Below are 19588 nucleotides of genomic sequence, written 5' to 3' on the forward strand. Positions count from 1 at the left end.
TCTCGTTTCCTCCTCCTCCTATTCCTCCTCCTTCTTCTCCTCTCATTTCCTCCTCCTCCTCCTCCTCCTCCTTCTTCTCCTCTCCTCTCATTTCCTCCTCCTCCTTCTCCTTCTTCTCCTCTCCTCTCGTTTCCTCCTCCTCCTCCTCCTCTCCTCCATGCAGGATGGTTTGAGGAGAGGAGATGAGGAGCTGTCTACCTATGCAGACGATGTGTTTGACTCTCCGTCTGAGGCCGCCATTAAAGAGGAGGAGTCTAACACAGCTGCAGGTGAGAGTGACCTCACAGGTGGCGCCCTGGACAAGAACGAACTGGAGAGGAGTCACCTAATGATGTGAGTTTAACACACACACACACACACAGACAGACATACACACAGACACACACAGAGACACACAGACAGACACAAACAAGTTGTTGCTGCTACTGTAGCCTGTTTTCACCTAACACACACCCTCTTCTGACCCTTTCTCTCTCCTTCGCCACCATATCTTTCTCATTCTCTCTCTCTCTGTCTGTCTCTCTCTCTTTTTCTATTTCTCTCTCTCTCTCCCTCTCTCCTCCTCCTCCTCCCTCCACCTCTCAATTGATCAACAGACCCCTAGAAAGAGGCTGGCGTAAGGGTAAAGAACCTGGGCCGTCTCTGGTCCATCCCAAGGTGCGTCTGCAGCAGGAGGTGGTGAGTGTGAGAGGTCAGCGACGGGGCCAGCGGATCACAGTGCCTGTCAAGAAGCTCTTCACCAGGGAGAAGAGGCCCTACGGCCTAGGCATGGTGGGACGGCTCACCAACAGAACCTACCGCAAGCGCATCGACAGCTTCGTCCAGCAGCAGATAGAGGACATGGACGACCACAGGTACACTTTATTGTCTTAGAGGATTTTTAGATTCTTGAATTTATATTTCAAATTCAAAATGTGCTACATGGCTGTGCAATTGACTTCAACTCTGGAATGTCACATAGTTGCACTTTAACATGGTCACATGTCTAACATGTTACGATTTACAGGAGAAGAGCCCAGTCACAGCCGTAGCAGAGGTAGCAGCTGTGTCTGAGTTGGCCCCAGATAAGACACAGCATGAGTCATCACAGGATAGTGTAGACCAGTGGTTCCCAAACGTTACTGTACTATGACTCACATGAAAGCACCTTTCCTTCTGGCTGACCTGGCCTCTAGATACAGCAGGACTGTGTGACTCACTCCCGAGTCCCCGGCGCTCCATGTGGGGAAAAATGGTGTACGCAGGTGTACACTACAAACTGTTCTCCCAGTCGCTGCAGCTGTTTTCAGTGGGAAGCCCACACTGACATAGTGGGGTACTGTTTCTAACAGAGGAGGCAAGCTGGTATACTGTCTGGGATACCTTATTCATATTGTGTGTCTCTGCAGGCCTTTCTTCACCTACTGGATCATGTTTGTCCACCTGTTGATCACCATGTTGACTGTGAGTCTGTACGGCATTGCCCCTGTTGGCTTCTCCCAGCACGAGACTGTCGACTCGGTCAGTACACCGATTGTTTTATACTGTAGTTTGGGTTCTACAAGTTACAGTGGCGGGTGTATCGTCATTGCTATGAAGCTTGTGCCTTGTGTGATGAGCGATCCTTTGAATCCGGTATGTCTGTGTATTTGACTTTGTAAACCCTTTGGTATTTTCCCTCTCTCTCTGTTTAGGTATTGAGAAATAAAGGTGTTCATGAAAATGTCAAGTTTGTGCAACAAGAAAACTTTTGGGTGGGACCAAATTCGGTAAGTGTAGCTTTTTTTTAGGCGAATGGACTTTGTTTGATCATTTAAACCTCAATGTCAGCGACAGTATGAGACCTTGTCTGTGTTCTGACTGCACATCCTCCCCCTGGCCTGCAGGAGGCGCTGATCCACCTGGGGGCTAAGTTCTCCCCCTGCATGCGTCAGGACCAGCAGGTCCATGACCTGATCCAGGAGAAGAGAGGAAGAGAGAGGGACTCAGCCTGCTGTGTGAGGAACGACCGCTCCGGCTGTCTCCAGACTTCACAGGAGGAGTGCTCTGTGAGTCACCCTGGTGTTAGACTAATGTTAGAGTCTTGTACTGGTTAACGTCCTACGAGATCTGATATCTCTCTCTCTCTCTCTCTCTCTCTCTCTCTCTCTCTGTCTCTCTCTCTCTCTCTCTCTCTCTCTCTCTCTCTCTCTCTCTCTGTCTCTCTCTCTCTCTGTCTCTCTCTCTCTCTTTCTCTCTCTCTCTCTGTCTGTTTCTTTCTTTCTCTCTGTCTGTCTGTCTGTCTGTCTGTCTGTCTGTCTGTCTGTCTGTCTGTCTGTCTGTCTGTCTCTCTCTCTCTCTCTCTCTCTCTCTCTCTCTCTCTCTCTCTCTCTCTCTCTGTTGTTTCTTTCTTTCTTTCTCTGTCTGTCTGTCTGTCTGTCTGTCTGTCTGTCTGTCTGTCTGTCTGTCTGTCTGTCTGTCTGTCTGTCTGTCTGTCTGTCTGTCTCTCTCTCTCTCTGTTGTTTCTTTCTGTCTCTGTCTGTCTCCCTCTCTTGTTCTTTCATTCTCTCTCTCTCTCTCTCTCTCTCTGTGTTGTTTCTTTCTTTCTCTGTCTGTCTGTCTGTCTGTCTGTCTGTCTGTCTGTCTGTCTGTCTGTCTGTCTGTCTGTCTGTCTGTCTGTCTGTCTGTCTGTCTGTCTGTCTGTCTGTCTGTCTGTCTGTCTGTCTCTCTCTCTCTTGTTCTTTCTATCTCTATACATCTCTCTCTCTGTCTCTCCATCTCTCTCTTTCTCTCTCCCCTGTTCTCTCTCTCCAGTCTACTCTAGCAGTGTGGGTGAAGTGGCCTCATCACCCCAGTGCTCCTCTCCTGAAGGGGAAGGTCCGTCAGCACGGCTCAGTCTGCCACCAGGACCCCAGGTAATAGACTGCTTCTTTCTGTCCCTCTCTTCTTCTATATCGCCTCTTCCCTCTATTCCTCTAACATTCTTTCCTCTGTTCCTCTCCTTCCAGGATCTGCCTGGAGCCAGCCTCTGTATCGCCTCACGAGTGGCCTGATGACATCACCAAGTGGCCAGTGTGTACCAGGTACAACCCAGGCAACCACACTAACCTCCCCCACATAGACTGTGCCATCGCAGGACGGCCCTGCTGTATCGGGACCAAAGGGAGGTAAGGACTCTGTTTGTTCTGTCTCTGCAGCTATTGTCGTTGCGATGATGCTGTGATGTAATCCTGTGTGTTGTGTGTGCAGGCTGCTATTATTTGTTAATGTTGTAAGAACGTTATGTGTGTGTTGTAATAATGTAATGTGTTATGTGTTCAGGTGTGAGATCACGTCCAGAGAGTACTGTGACTTTATGAAGGGCTACTTCCACGAGGAGGCTACTCTCTGCTCCCAGGTGGCCTGTCTGGATGATGTGTGTGGCTTGCTGCCTTTCCTCAACCCTGAGATCCCAGACCAGTTCTACAGACTCTGGCTCTCTCTATTCCTCCATGCTGGGTGAGACTGGAACTCCCCCAGAATCATCCGTCATGGTGTTGTGTCTTTTTCAGGGTTTCTCCCGCATTACTAATGTATAACGTGTGTGTGTGTGTGTGTGTGTGTGTGTGTGTGTGTGTGTGTGTGTGTGTGTGTGTGTGTGTGTGTGTGTGTGTGTGTGTAGGATCCTGCACTGCCTGGTGTCGGTGCTGTTCCAGATGACCATCCTGAGGGACTTAGAGAAGCTGGCTGGCTGGCTGAGGATCTCTATCATCTACATTGTCTCTGGAATCACTGGAAACCTGTTCCAGATGACCATCCTGAGCTGGGACTTAGATACACTGAAGCTGGCTGGCTGGCTGAGGATCTACAGAGCTGAGGTAAATCATCTACATTGTCTCTGGAATCACTGGAAACCTGGCCAGCGCCATCTTCCTCCCTATAGAGCTGAGGTAAATACTGTAGATACACTGTACCGTAGATACCTACCCTACAGAGCTGAGGTAAATACTGTAGATACACTGTACCATGATACCTCTCCTACAGAGCTGAGGTAAATGCTGTAGATGCACTGTACCGTAGATACCTACCCTACAGAGCTGAGGTAAATACTGTAGATACACTGTACCATGATACCTGCCCTACAGAGCTGAGGTAAATACTGTAGATACACTGATACCTACCCTACAGAGCCTGTAGATACATACCTGATACCTGCCCTACAGAGCTGAGGTAAATACTGTAGATACACTGTACCATGATACCTGCCCTACAGAGCTGAGGTAAATACTGTAGATACACTGTATCGTAGATACCTACCCTACAGAGCTGAGGTAAATGCTGTAGATGCACTGTACCGTAGATACCTACCCTACAGAGCTGAGGTAAATACTGTAGATACACTGTACCATGATACCTCCCCTACAGAGCTGAGGTAAATACTGTAGAGATACTGTACCGTAGATACCTACCCTACAGAGCTGAGGTAAATACTGTAGATACACTGTACCGTAGATACCTGCCCTACAGAGCTGAGGTAAATACTGTAGATACACTGTACCATGATACCTCTCCTACAGAGCTGAGGTAAATACTGTAGATACACTGTGCCATGATACCTGCCCTACAGAGCTGAGGTAAATACTGTAGATACACTGTACCGTAGATACCTGCCCTACAGAGCTGAGGTAAATACTGTAGATACACTGTACCGTAGATACCTACCCTACAGAGCTGAGGTAAATACTGTAGATACACTGTACCGTAGATACCTACCCTACAGAGCTAAGGTAAATACTGTAGATACACTGTACCATGATACCTGCCCTACAGAGCTGAGGTAAATACTGTAGATACACTGTACCGTAGATACCTACCCTACAGAGCTGAGGTAAATACTGTAGATACACTGTACCATGATACCTGCCCTACAGAGCTGAGGTAGATACTGTAGATACACTGTACCATGATACCTGCCCTACAGAGCTGAGGTAAATACTGTAGATACACTGTATTGTAGATACCTACCCTACAGAGCTGAGGTAAATACTGTAGATACACTGTACCATGATACCTGCCCTACAGAGCTGAGGTAAAATACTGTAGATACACTGTACCGTAGATACCTACCCTACAGAGCTGAGGTAAATACTGTAGATACACTGTACCATGATACCTGCCCTACAGAGCTGAGGTAAAATACTGTAGATACACTGTACCGTAGATACCTACCCTACAGAGCTGAGATAAATACTGTAGAGACACTGTACCATGATACCTGCCCTACAGAGCTGAGGTAAAATACTGTAGATACACTGTACCGTAGATACCTACCCTACAGAGCTGAGGTAAAATACTGTAGATACACTGTACCGTAGATACCTACCCTACAGAGCTGAGGTAAAATACTGTAGATACACTGTACCATAGATACCTACCCTACAGAGCTGAGGTAAATACTGTAGATACACTGTACCATGATACCTGCCCTACAGAGCTGAGATAAATACTGTAGATACACTGTACCATGATACCTACCCTACAGAGCTGAGGTAAAATACTGTAGATACACTGTACCGTAGATATCTGCCCTACAGAGCTGAGGTAAATACTGTAGAGACACTGTACCATGATACCTGCCCTACAGAGCTGAGGTAAAATACTGTAGATACACTGTACCGTAGATACCTACCCTACAGAGCTGAGGTAAAATACTGTAGATACACTGTACCATAGATACCTACCCTACAGAGCTGAGGTAAATACTGTAGATACACTGTACCATGATACCTGCCCTACAGAGCTGAGATAAATAAATACTGTACCATGATACCTCCCTACAGAGCTGAGGTAAATACTGTAGATACACTGTACCATGATACCTACCCTACAGAGCTGAGGTAAATACTGTAGATACACTGTACCGTAGATACCTACCCTACAGAGCTGAGGTAAATACTGTAGATACACTGTACCGTAGATATCTACCCTACAGAGCTGAAGTAAATACTGTAGATACACTGTGCCATGATACCTGCCCTACAGAGCTGAGATAAATACTGTAGATACACTGTACCGTAGATACCTGCCCTACAGAGCTGAGGTAAATACTGTAGAGACACTGTGCCATGATACCTGCCCTACAGAGCTGAGATAAATACTGTAGATACACTGTACCATGATACCTGCCCTACAGAGCTGAGGTAAATACTGTAGAGACACTGTACCGTAGATATCTACCCTACAGAGCTGAGGTAAATACTGTAGATACACTGTACCATGATACCTGCCCTACAGAGCTGAGGTAAATACTGTAGAGACACTGTACCGTAGATACCTACCCTACAGAGCTGAGGTAGATACTGTAGATACACTGTACCGTAGATACCTACCCTACAGAGCTGAGGTAAAATACACTCCCGCTCCCACTCTCCCTTCCTCCCCAGGTGGGTCCAGCAGGCTCTCAGTTTGGTATTCTGGCCTGTCTGTTTGTTGAGCTGTTCCAGAGCTGGCAGATCCTGGAGTGTCCTTGGAGGGCTTTCACCAAGCTGCTCTGTGTTGTCCTCTTCCTGTTCTCCTTTGGCCTGCTGCCCTGGATAGACAACTTCGCCCACATCTCCGGATTCATCTCTGGACTCTTCCTCTCCTTCGCCTTCCTGCCATACATCAGGTGAGAAGTTTGTTGATTTCGTGAAATGTTTAGTTTGTTTGGATGTAAACGCTTTGACATATACATGACTCGGTTGTTGGGTTGAAGTTGCTTGGAGTAATTAGGGGGATTTTATTATTACTACACATTGGCAAATCATCGTCACTATCTGATTATATGATCTATTCTTATTATTTCCAGTTTTGGCCGTTCGGACATGTACCGTAAGCGTGTCCAGATCTGTGTGTTCCTGTTGGTGTTCCTGGGTCTCTTCTCAGGGCTGGCTGTCCTGTTCTACGTCCACCAGGTCAAGTGTGAGTGGTGTGAGTACCTCACCTGTATCCCCCTCACTGACAAGTTCTGTGACAAGTATGACCTCAACGCCCACCTCCACTGACCAGGCCTTTGACCGTGCAACTATTATGACTAGATTGGACATTCTCAAAGAAGTATAGCCTCATGCACCAGGATAGCAGGACACAAGTCTGGTGAACAAGACAAGACTTAAAGCAACGTCACGGCATGGACCGGACCGGCGGAAATATTTGGTGTAACATTCAGGACATTGGACGTGAAGATTGCCAATCTTGGAAAAATTAACTGATAACGGTTGATCTTAATAACTGTTGAACTGTTGATCTGTCTCCATTCGGTTTTGTTTATATGGACATTGCTAGCGAGTGACCGGTCACTTTCAAAGCATAAAGACAGAGAGAGGTGGAAGGGGGTAATATGTGACTGTTTTGACTGGACACTGATCTCACTCCCCTCTCTTCCTATTAAAACTGTGCCAACAACACCACCTTGTGGCCATCAGACCACACAACAGCCACTGACTCCACACACAGTTGTGGATGGATTTTGTTTTGTATTTTTCTACACAAGTCATAAAGCCAACTAAGAGTATTATTGGATGACCTCAGACAGGAAGCTATCTCCCAAGAAAGAAGTATATGTTTAGTACTGTAGGATGACTGCCTCTGGTGCCTTGGTTATTAATGTCAAGTCTAGGTCTAAATCTAGGTCCAAGTCTAGGTCCAAGTCTCAAATGGCACACTATTCCCTATACAGTCAACTTATTAGTGCACTAAATTGGGTCTATTCTCTTTATAGTGCACTACGATTTGAAAAAGTAATGAACTACATAGGGGGTAAGGAATAGTGTGCCATTTGAGATGTGCTATATGTTAGACTAGACAAACCACTTGTAGCTTAACATGTACTGTATACTGCTGTCTAAGAGTGGTGAGTGTTTGGAGGGTAGCGTTTTAGCTACCTGCTTATCTGTACCTGACAATACAGCAACACAAACTGAAGCTTTCTGTGTCCACTTTATTTCTGTTGTATGAATGTGTCTTGTTGCACATGCATGTTTCCCCCAGTAGAGGGCAGAGTTTCCCCCAGAAGAGAGCAGAGTTTCCCCCAGTAGAGGGCAGAGTTTCCCCCAGTAGAGGGCAGAGTTTTCCCCAGAAGAGAGCAGAGTTTCCCCCAGTAGAGGGCAGAGTTTTCCCCAGAAGAGAGCAGAGTTTCCCCCAGTAGAGGGCAGAGTTTTCCCCAGAAGAGAGCAGAGTTTTCCCCAGTAGAGGGCAGAGTTTCCCCCAGTAGAGGGCAGAGTTTCCCCCAGTAGAGGGCAGAGTCTCCCCAGTAGAGGGCAGAGTTTCCCCCAGTAGAGGGCAGAGCCTCCCCCAGTAGAGGGCAGAGCCTCCCCCAGTAGAGGGCAGAGCCTCCCCCAGTAGAGGGCAGAGCCTCCCCCAATAGAAGGCAGAGTCTCCCCAGTAGAGGGCAGAGCCTCCCCCAGTAGAGGGCAGAGCCGCCCCCAATAGAGGGCAGAGCCGCCCCCAATAGAGGGCAGAGCCTCCCCCAAATAGAGGGCAGAGCCTCCCCCAGTAGAGGGCAGAGCCTCCCCCAGTAGAGGGCAGAGCCTCCCCCAGTAGAGGGCAGAGTCTCCCCCAGTAGAGGGCAGAGTCTACCCCAGTAGACGACAGAGTTTCCCCCAGTAGAGGGCAGAGCCTCCCCCAGTAGAGGGCAGAGCCTCCCCCAGTAGAGGGCAGAGCCTCCCCCAATAGAAGGCAGAGTCTCCCCCAGTAGAGGGCAGAGCCTCCCCCAGTAGAGGGCAGAGCCGCCCCCAATAGAGGGCAGAGCCGCCCCCAATAGAGGGCAGAGCCGCCCCCAATAGAGGGCAGAGCCTCCCCCAGTAGAGGGCAGAGTCTCCCCCAGTAGAGGGCAGAGTTTTTTTGAGTAAGTGGCTTCCATCAGGGACATGTCACATAAGATGCATATCTGATGCCTTCCTATATAAGCTTCAACAAACCTAGTCTAAATGGCTGTTGAAGTAAGATGTATAATACATTTATAATACTCTGTGTTATCAACATTGTCTCTGCCAGAGGATATGTAGGCTAATGTCGACTAGAGACCCCATGTTGTTCCATGGCTCTGGCCTCTCATGATTTCAGTGTCTGATATGTTTATTCCACACAACTCTTAATGGTGCACGTCAATACCTCTCTTCTGCTGTTTACTAATCCTTTCTTCCTCTCCTTGAGTCACCAGCCCCTTTCCACACATTCACACACACACACAACACACACACACACACACACACACACACTATAATTTATGGGGCACTTCAAGTCCTCTCTTTTGTCGTTCACTAATTCTCTCTTCCATCCCCCTCTCCTTGATTCACCAGCCCCTTCCAACACACACACACACACACACACACACACACACACACACACACACACACACACACACACACACACACACACACACACACACACACAGAGAGAGAGAGTCTGTAATTGAGTGTTAATTAGTATGTACACTCAAGCTTCCTGTTGAAGGAAAGCTGATTATGACAAACCCTTATTTGCAGCCAATGTATAATAGCTACATAGTATGTTTAGGGCTTATTCCACGAATCTCACCTTACAGATGCTTCTCCACCTATAGATTGTATTTTATTTAACTAGGCAAGTCAGTTAAGAACAAATTCTTATTTACAATGACAGCCTACCAGAAGGCAAAATGCCTTCTGCGGGACGGTGGCTGCGATTAAAAATCAAATAGCATGGCAGCAATACATGAAAACACAGCATGGTAGCAACACAACATGGCAGCAGTACAACATGGTAGTAGCACAAAACATGGTACAAACATTATTGGGCACAGACAACAGCACAAAGGGCAAGTCAGAACTGTCATGTTCCCACCTGTCACTAGAGGGCGGCAGAGATGTCCTAGAGACATTAACAGCACTCATGTGTGTCCTATTTACCCATTATGATTTCCCTGTTAAAAGAAGTGTGTTTTCTGTTGTCCTTTGCTGAAGCTTACATTGTGTGCTGTGTGCTTTTGTCTCCTGAGTGAGTTTGAGACTTAGTGTTTGTTGTTTTCCCAGTGTTACTGTGATCCTTCCATTACTGTTTCTCAGTAAAGTATTATGTTTATCCTTAACTTCTCTCGGGTAGGAGGCAGCAATTGGAATTTTGAATGAAAAGCGTGCCCAAATTAAACTGCCTTCTTCTCAGGCCCAGAAGCTAGGATATGCATATAATTGGTGGATGTGGGTAGAAAACACTCTTAAGTTTCCAAAACTGTTTAAATAGTGTCGGTGAGTATAACAGAACTGAGTTGGCAGGCGAAAACCTGAGAAAAATCCATTCATTGATTTAGGACTCAAATTGCAGTTCCTAGGCCTTCCACTAGACGTCAACAGTCTTTAGAAATTGTTTCAGGCTTGTATTCTGAAAAATTAGGGAGTAAGAGCAGTCTGAATGAGTGGCCCATGCCGTGTCACAGAGCTTCTTCATGCTCGCGACCGAGTGCCTTTCTTGTTTAACTTTTATATTGACAACGTTATTGTCCGGTTGAAATATTATCGATTATTTAGGCTAAAAACAACCTGAGGATTGAATATAAACATAGTTTGACATGTTTCTATGAACTTTACGGATACAATTTGGATTTTTGAGCCTGTGGATTACTGAAGAAAACATGCGAACAAAATGGAGGTTTCGGATATAAAGAGAAACTTTATCGAACAAAATGAACGTTTATTGAATAAATGAATGTCTTCTGAGTGCAACCATATGAAGAACATCAAAGGTAAGTGATTAATTTGATCTCTATTTCTGACTTGTGTAACCTTTCTACTTGGCTGGTTACTGTTTGTAATGATTTTTCTGCTGGGCGATGTTCTCAAATAATCGTAAGGTATGCTTTCGCCGTAAAGCATTTTTGAAATCTGACACCGTGGTTGGATTCACAAGAAGTTCATCTTTAAACCTATGTAAAACAGTTGTATGTTTTCTGAATTTTTATAATGAGTAATTCTGTATTTGAATTTGGCGCTCTGCAATCTCACTGGATGTTGACCAGGTGGGATGCTAGCGTCCCACATACCCTAGAGAGGTTAACCGCTGATTCTTTGTCTGGTCTCTTCTCTGCACCTGGGTCAAACCTCACCATGTCACAGCAAGCTTCAGCCTACAACATGGACCCAGCAGAGATCATTATTGTAACCCAATGTTGTAACCCAACATTCTTGAGGTGCACTGCTGGGGTGGCAGCAAAAACAACTCTTCCTGACATCAGATACCCTCCGGGCACTTACTGACTCCCTCCAACCACAGTCTAACCCCAACACAGGAGCAGCCAATGCCCGAGTCTCATCATCCAGTGCTACAGGTGTTGCCGAAGTTCCTCCAGGGAACCCAAGATCCCAGCCCCCGATTAGTATGACGGCCACCCGGGAAGATGCAAGGGGTTCCTCACCCAGGGATCTCTGGTGTTCGAGCTTACAGTCCTCCTTGTTCCATAATGGTCGGGCCATGATCGCTTACATAATCTCTCTACTCTCAAGCAAGGCCCTGGCGTGGGCAACGGCGGTGTGGGAACAGCAGCCACCATCCTGCATCTCCATATTAGCCTTCACTGCCAAGCTGCGACGAGTCTTTGACCCCACAGTCGGCGGATGAGAAGCGGCCAGCCGACTGTTCATTCCGCCAAAGGGCCAGACCAGTGGCTGACTTCGCCATTGAGTTCCACACCCTCGCTGCCGAGGGTGGGTGGAATACCGAGGCACTGGTCACCGCTTTCCACCAGGGGTTGTCTAGCTCCATCAAATATGTACTGGCCTCTCAGTAACTGGGGGAGGACCTCAAGTCCCTGATAACCCTGGCAATCAGGATCGACAACTGCCTCCGAGAACGCATGAGATGGCGCTTTTTTTGACACCACCCCAGGATCCCAGTTTCCTGAGGTTTCCTGAGGAGCATTGAGGAGCCCATGCAGCTGGTACGCACACGTCTGAGCCCACAGGAGTGTGACAGGTGCATGAGTGAAGGCTGCTGCCTGCTGCGGAGGTCTCGACCATCTCTGTGCTACCTGCCCAGAGCTGACGGGAAATGCCAGGGCTCGCCAGGACAAGGGGAGATCCTGACGAGCTGTGCAGTTACCCCTCGGCTACCCAGTCACCGTCTGTGACTACCCGCAACCCTCCATTGGGACAACCATCAGCACCAGATTCAAGCTTTTGTGGACTAAGACCCCACCTAGAGCCTTGCTGCGTCCCCCTGCATCCATTGAAGACCAAGACTTCTCCACTCTCCCTCCCGAATACTTAGAACTCCCGGAGGCCTTCAGTACGTGGCAAGCCACCACCCTCCCTCCTCATCGTCCATATGACTGCGCCATATAACCCCTACCCAGTTCCACCCCTCTCCGTGGCGGTCTTCACTCCCTCTCGATCCCTGAAGCTGCAGTCATGGACAATTACACCCGGGAGTTGCTGTAGGCAGATTTCATTCGCTCCTCAACATCCCCAGCTGGTGCGTGTTTCTTCTTCAAGGGAAAAAAGGATTGAGGTCTGTGTCCCTGCATCGACTACCGAGGGCTGAACAGGATCACGATTAAGAACCATTACCCCTTACCCCTGATGTCTGCTGCCCTGGAGCTAGCCCAGGGGGCCCAAATCTTTTCACCAAACTGTACCTCTGAAACGCCTACAATCTGGTGAGAATCAGGAAGGGAGATGAATGTAAAACTTCCTTTAACACCCCTAGTGGCCACTGAGTATTTAGTCATGGCATTCAGATTATTGAACTCACCAGCAGTCTTCCAAGCATTGGTCAATGACACTCTTAGGGATATGTTGAATCGGTTTGTCTTTGTTTACCTCGACGACATCTTGATCTTCTCCAAGACCCTTCCGGAACACACCCTGCACTTCCGCCAAGTCCTGAGATGCCTCCTGCAGAGTCAACTATACGTCAAGATTGAGATGTGTGAGTTCCATGTAATCCCAAGTCTCTTTCCTGGGCCACATTATCTTTACTGTAGGCATCTAAATGGACCCTGTTAAGGTTAGGGTGGTCACTGACAGGCCCCGTCCCGCCTCAATCAAACAAGTCCAGCGGTTCCTCGGGTTTGCTGATTTTTCCAGATGTTATATTCGGAACTTTGGTGTGGTGGCAGCTCGTCTCACAGCCCTAACCCGCAAGTCCCAGAACCGTTTTGGCTGGACCCCTGAGGCTGACAGGGCATTCATGGAGATTAAGGGATGTTTCACCTCCGGACCCATCCTCGTTCATCCTGATCCTACTCTTCTCTTCGTGGCAGAGATGGACACCTCAGACACCGGAGCAGGGGCGGTCCTTTCACAGCGGAACAAGGGGGACAAGAGAATGCACCCATGTGCTTTTCTTTCCAAGCGGTTCTCTCCAGCAGACCGCAACTATGATGTAGTTGTAGCTTGGCAGTCAAGTGGGCCCTTGAGGGGTGGAGACACTGGTTGGACGGGCACCTCATCCTTTCGTGATCTGGACGGACCATAAGAACTTGGTCTACATTCAAGAAGCCAGGAGGTTGAACACTCGCCAGGCAAGATAGGCTCTGTTTTTTAACAGGATCCAAGAATCATAAAGAAGTTGCCCTGTCCTGCCAACACAATGTTTCTAACGAGGAGAGGGACTCCGAACCCATCATCCCCAGCTCTCCCCAGCATTGTGGCTGTTCCACCTGTGCTCAAAGCAAGTCCACCTGGTCCCGCCTGTCCGTAGACTTTATCACAGGGTTACCTCCATCTCAAGGGCTTACCACGGTGGTCATTGATCGGTTCTCCAAGGCAGCCCATTTTATTGCCTTACCCAAGTTGCCCTCAGCGAAAGAGACCGCTGATCTCACAATTACCGATGTCTTTCGACTACACGGTCTTCCCCAGGACATTGTCTCAGATCGTGGGCCCCAGTTCGTCGCACGGAATTGGAAATCCTTCTGGGGGCGTCAGTGAGTCTCTCCTCTGGATTCCACCCACAGTGGAATGGACAAACGGAGCGAGTCAACCAGGAGCTGGAGAAGTTCCACCGCTGTTTAATTTCCACCAAGGCCAGCAACTGGATCCCGTGCCTCGTCTGGGCGAAGTATGCTCACCCCCCGCCCCCATTTCCTGAACAAGAAGCCGAAACGGGGTGCCATCAGTCAAGGCGTTCATTCGACGATCTCTCTGCACCTGGATCAGAGCGCGATATTTCTTTCTCCGCTCATCTGCCCGACACCAACACAAGGCAAACCGGCACCGAAGGCCTCTTTGGCTCCTCCTACCGGGTCAACGAGTGTGGCTGTCCACCCGTGATCTTCCCTTAAAGGTGGACTCGTGGAAACTCGCTCCACGCTACATAGGACCATTCAAGATCCTGAGTCGCATCAACCTGGTCACCTATCGTCTCCAGCTTCCCAGGTCTATGAGGGTCTGTCTATTCCTTCCATGTATCCCTTCTCAAGCTGGTAAGGACCAGTCCCTTCTCTCTCCCCACACCTGCCCCTCCGCCCCCTCGACTTGTCGATGGTCCCCTGGCCTACACTGTCCGACGTCTGTTGGAGGCTCGTCTGGTCCGAGGCAACCTGCAGGAGGCCTAAGAGGGTTTAAGAGGGCCTAAGAGGGTTTAATAAATAAGCATCAACCAGTGGGTCTTGCGACAGGTATATACTGAGATGACCAGTTTACAGAGGAGTGCAGTATGCCATATTACGGTCACTCATCCAGACCTTTTAGATGGGACTAGTTTAGGGCTAGTGTAGGCTCACTTTCTCCTCTCAACTTTGTATTTTCTATTGTATACCCCTCTCCCTCAAAATATATTTCTCTCTCTCTTTATCTCGCTCGCTCTCTTTCATTTTTTCAAATTATATCAACTGTTATTGCGGGTGTAGTGAAATGCTTGTGTTTCTAGCTCCAACAGTGCAGTAATATCTAGCAGAGTAATGTCTAACAATTTCACAGCAATGCACACAATACACACAAATCAGGAATGGAATTAAGAATTCATAAATATCTGGATGAGCAATGTCAGAGCAGCATAGACTAAGATACAGTATATACATATGAGATGAGTAATGCAAAATATGTAAACATTAATACAGTGACTAGTGTTCCATTTATAAAGTGGCCAGTGATTTCAAGTCTATGTTTATAGGGCAGCAGCCTCTAATGTGCTAGTGATGGCTATTTAACAGGTAAATGATTAGAGTGTTGTGCCAGTAACCGAAAGGTTGCTGGATCAAATCCCTGATTCCCTGATTGCCGAAGACATTGTTGTCGATTTATGATAGCCACCCGCACCTCTCTGATTCAGAGGGGTTGGGTTAAATGCGGAAGACACATTTCAGCTGAATGCATTCAGTTGTACAACTCACTTACCCTCTTTCCCTTAACAGTCTGATGACCTTGAGATAGAAGCTGTCTCTCAGTCCCTGCTTTGATGCACCTGTACTGACCTCGCCTTCTGGATAATAGTAGTATGAACAGACAATGGCTCGGGTGGTTGTTTTTCTTGATTATCTTTTTGGCCCTCCTGTGATATCGGGTGCTGTAGGTGTCCTGAGGGGCAGGTAGTTTGCCCCCAGTGATGCGTTGGGCAGACCACACCACCCTCTGGAGAGCTCTGCAGTTGCGGGCGGTGCTGTTGCCGTACCAGGCGGTGATACAGCCCGGCAGGATGCTCTCAGTTGTGCACCTGTAAAAATTTGTGCGCGTTTTAAGTGCCAAGCCAAATTTCTTCAGCCTCCTGAGGTTGAAGAGGCACTGTTGCGCCTTCACCACACTGTCTGTGTGGGTGGACCATTTCAAATCGTTAGTGATGTGTAACCCCGAGGAACCCCGAGGAGCTTTTCACCTGCTCCACTGCGGTCCCGTCGATGTGGATAGGGGTGTGCTCCCTCTGCTGTTTCCTGAAGTCCACAATCAGCTCCTTTGTTTTTTTGATTTTGGGTGAGAGGTTATTTTCCTGGCATCACACTCCCAGGGCCCTCACCTCCTCCCTGTAGGTTGTCTGGTCATTGTTGGTAATCAGGCCTACTACTGTTGTGTCGTCTGCAAACTTGACGATTGAGTTGGAGGCGTGCGTGGCCACGCGGTCATGGGTGAACAGGGAGTACAGGAGGGGGCTGAGCACGCATCCTTGTGGGGCCCCAGTGTTGAGGATCAGCGAAGTGGAGGTGTTGTTTCCTACCTTCACCACCTGGAGGAGGTTCATCTGAAAGTCCAGGACCCAGTTGCACAGGGCGGGGTTCAGACCCAGGGCAGTGTTCTCTCGTTCGCTCTCTCTCTCGCGCTCCCTCTCTCTCGCGCTCCCTCTCTTTCTCTCTAAGACAACTGAGGGGGGCACAAAGTGCCATTAAACTCAACCAGCCTCTCTCTTCCCATCCCCAATACTACTCCCCTGCCTCTCTCTTCCATCCATGGCCCTATAGAGATGCTGATTAGATTTTAAGTGGGCTATACCTCTCTTCTCCCCTCCCCTGTCTCTCCCTCTCCCAGACCTCTCCTGCTCCTCTCCTCATCAGCCAACCAGATGACCTCTGTGTGATTAGCAAGCTAGACTGTGTCATATGGATCAAAGAGAGGAACATGCTGTCTGGCCTTTTTATCTCTCTCTCTGTCTCCTCACTCACTCACTCACTCACTCACTCACTCACTCACTCACTCACTCACTCACTCACTCACTCACTCACTCACTCACTCACTCACTCACTCACTCACTCACTCACTCACTCACTCACTCACTCACTCTCTCAATTCAATTCAATTTTCAATGTAAGGGATTTATTGGCATGGGAAACATGTTAACATTGCCAAGCAAGTGAAGTAGTAAATTAACAAAAGTGAAATAAACAATACAAATTAACAGTAGGTAGGAGGTTAGGAAGTGCAGCTCAGTTTCCACCTCATTTTGTGAGCAGTGTGCACATAGCCTTTCTCTTGAGACAGATCTGCCTAAGGCATTCTTTCTCAATAGCAAGGCTATGCTCACTGAGTCTGTACATAGTCAGAGCTTTCCTTACGTTTGGGTCAGTCACAGTGATCAGGTATTCTGTCACTGTGTACTCTCTGTTTAGGGCCAAATAGCATTCTAGTTTGCTCTGTTTTTCTCTCTCTCTCCCTCTCTCCACTCTAATTAAGTAAATGTTCTTATTGTAAGGACATTCGTCATTTTTCACCCTTATGCATACCTACTTCAATCACACCTTCCATGGAATAGCCATAATGGAAATGTTATGTCTGTCTTTCCAATCCTAAACCATTGTCTTACGTCGGATAGCTCAACACAGTGTTGAAGTACTCAAGTCCAGAACTCCACTTGACTTTTACCCCCAAGCCATAAGACTCCTGAACAGGTCATCAAATGGCTATCCGGACTATTTGCATTGTGTGACCCCCCAACCCCTCTTTTTACGCTGCTGCTACTCTCTGTTTATCATATATGCATAGTCACTTTAACCATATCTACATGTACATACTACCTCAATCAGCCTGACTGTGTCTGTATGTAGCCTCGCTACTGTATATAGCCTGTCTTTTTAAGGTTGTTTTATTTCTTTACCTACTTATTGTTCACCTAATACCTTTTTTTGCGCTATTGGTTAGAGCCTGTAAGTAAGCATTTCACCTGTTGTATTCGGGCGCACGTGACAAATAAACTTTGATTTGATTTGACTTGTCCAGTAGTGATGTCAGAAGGTCTTGCTTAGTTCACTGCAGTAGCTACTGTATTAGCTAGTTAGTCCTACTAATGTGCAACACCGTAAGTCAGCTAGCTTTCTATATTATGAAATGTTGCTTCAAAGATTGATGGACTGCAGCTTTTAGCCTATCAAGGGACTCCCGACTTGACTTGAGAACTTGGATAGATGGATAAATGGAAGGATGGATGGATAAATGGATGGGTGGATGGATAAATGGATAAATGGATGGATAAATGGATGGATAAATGGATGGATGGATAAAAGGATGGGTTGATAGATAGATGGATAAATGGATGGACGGGTGGATAAATGGATTGCTGAACAGATGGTTTGATACATAGATAAATGAATGGATGGATTGCTAAATGGATGGATGAATGGCTAAATGGATGGGTAAATAGATGGATGGATGGATGGATGATAGATGGATAAATGGATGGGTTGATAGATAGATGGATAAATGGGTGGATGGATGGATGGATGAATTGCTAAATGGGTGGATGGATGAATAAATTGATAGATGGATGGATATGGGCAGGCGGGCAGGTACTGCCACCCTGGCTGGAAAGCCGACCCTGAAACTGGACCCTGACAGCTGCTCGGCAGGTGGTCACTGACAGGCTCTCTCTCTTCATTCTGCCTTGAGCAACACACACACACCAAGCCCACAGGCCCCCAGGCTCTTAGCCCAGGTGAGGGGGATGGGAGGTTAGGTGAGGGGGATGGGAGAGAGTCCACAGTGCACCTGTCTGAGCCCACCTCCAATGACACGGCTAATTGTGAATAATGGTAGCCTGAATCACACATGGCCTATCTGCCACCTGTTCGGTGACTGACTGCCCCCTTCCCCCTGGCAGAAAGAGAGAAAACGAGAGAGCAGTCTAATACACTGAGCTAATAGCATCCACACTTGTTCCTGGTCCATCAGACGGGTGTGTGGTTCTCTTGGTTTGTTGTGGTTGTGTGACTGCCTGGGCTCCTGGTCGATCAGAGGGGTGTGAGGTTTGCCCTATCAACTCCAGATTACATCTGCTCTTTAAAAAACACCTTCCTGTCCCGCTGTCCCCCTCCTTTCCTACTCCTCTCTCCCCTCACCTGTCAGCTCCAGACCCCATCCTGCCAAGGCCCTGTGTCCCCCAGCAGTCCTGCAGAAGTCTCCCCTTCCTGATCTCCTAAGCCCCCTCTCTCCGGTCCTCTCTCTCTAATTACATGCACACATGCAAACACACACACACACACACACACACACACACACACACTCTACTCGTTAGGTTCTCTTTAACAAGGCTGGTTCCATGAATGCCCCCTCTCTCTCAAGGTCTCTCTAATGGTTGGTTTCCAAAGGGATGTGGGTGGCCTTTATAGGACAGGTGCATTCTGGGTAAGGTCAGGGATTGTTATTATAGCTACGGGGTGGAGAGGAGAGAGAATCAGTGTACTAATATCTTCACATCCTTTCAAACACACAGGTAATTCACCACGTTTAACCAGATAGAGAAAGTAGAAATATTTCCATCCATCATGATGGATGACGTCACTCCAGAATGCAATGTCCACATGACCTCTTGTTTCAAAGAACTAGAATGTCTTGTCCCCCTGTGCTGTGTTCTATTGACTGTACTGTGTGATGGGTCAACAGTTGTGAGGAAGCAGGCAGCCATTGTTATACTATGTGTCTTGGTAAAACACACCTGTTTAATCAGTAAACAGGGCAAGTAGAGGCCTGCCTGGACCAAGGAGCAGCCCGTATCACTGGTCAGGGCCTAATGTATTGTCCCCTTCTGACTCAGCACTGGGAACAGAACAAACACACACGCATGCATGCACTCACACACAAACGGTTGCGTTGCACACACGCATGAAGGCTACTGTAGATTTGGATGAATGATCATAATGTTTTTGGTTTCAAATCACCCTACATCACTATACTGAATGTGTGAGAGCCAGGATCAGCCAGTCCCCATCACATCCTCAAGTGAT

At 47.8% G+C, this 19588-nt stretch overlaps 1 protein-coding gene across 1 annotated transcript; it reads left to right on the forward strand.

Annotated features, from left to right (window-relative positions):
* Positions 1-136: 136 nt before the first annotated feature.
* Positions 137-7899, forward strand: LOC115112897 (inactive rhomboid protein 1-like). The gene is made up of 12 exons (XM_065012538.1): positions 137-333; positions 597-854; positions 1389-1500; positions 1674-1748; positions 1866-2027; positions 2773-2873; positions 2967-3125; positions 3280-3456; positions 3620-3737; positions 3853-3887; positions 6350-6604; positions 6785-7899. The coding sequence occupies exons 1-12, from the start codon at positions 158-160 to the stop codon at positions 6978-6980; spliced, it is 1824 nt and encodes a 607-aa protein (XP_064868610.1). The 5' UTR covers positions 137-157; the 3' UTR covers positions 6981-7899.
* Positions 7900-19588: the final 11689 nt, after the last annotated feature.

This window comes from Oncorhynchus nerka, linkage group LG28 (assembly GCF_034236695.1).
Source record: "Oncorhynchus nerka isolate Pitt River linkage group LG28, Oner_Uvic_2.0, whole genome shotgun sequence".
NCBI lineage: Eukaryota > Metazoa > Chordata > Actinopteri > Salmoniformes > Salmonidae > Oncorhynchus > Oncorhynchus nerka.

What these genes read in the sequence shown, in the direction of transcription:
- LOC115112897 (XM_065012538.1), top strand. Translation starts at nt 158, where the DNA reads ATGCAGGATGGTTTGAGGAGAGGAGATGAGGAGCTGTCTACCTATGCA. An exon ending in TTTGGGTGGGACCAAATTCG is followed by an intron (nt 1,749 to 1,865) that starts GTAAGTGTAGCT and finishes CCTGGCCTGCAG; the next exon opens with GAGGCGCTGATCCACCTGGG. An exon ending in CTTCACAGGAGGAGTGCTCT is followed by an intron (nt 2,028 to 2,772) that starts GTGAGTCACCCT and finishes CTCTCTCTCCAG; the next exon opens with TCTACTCTAGCAGTGTGGGT.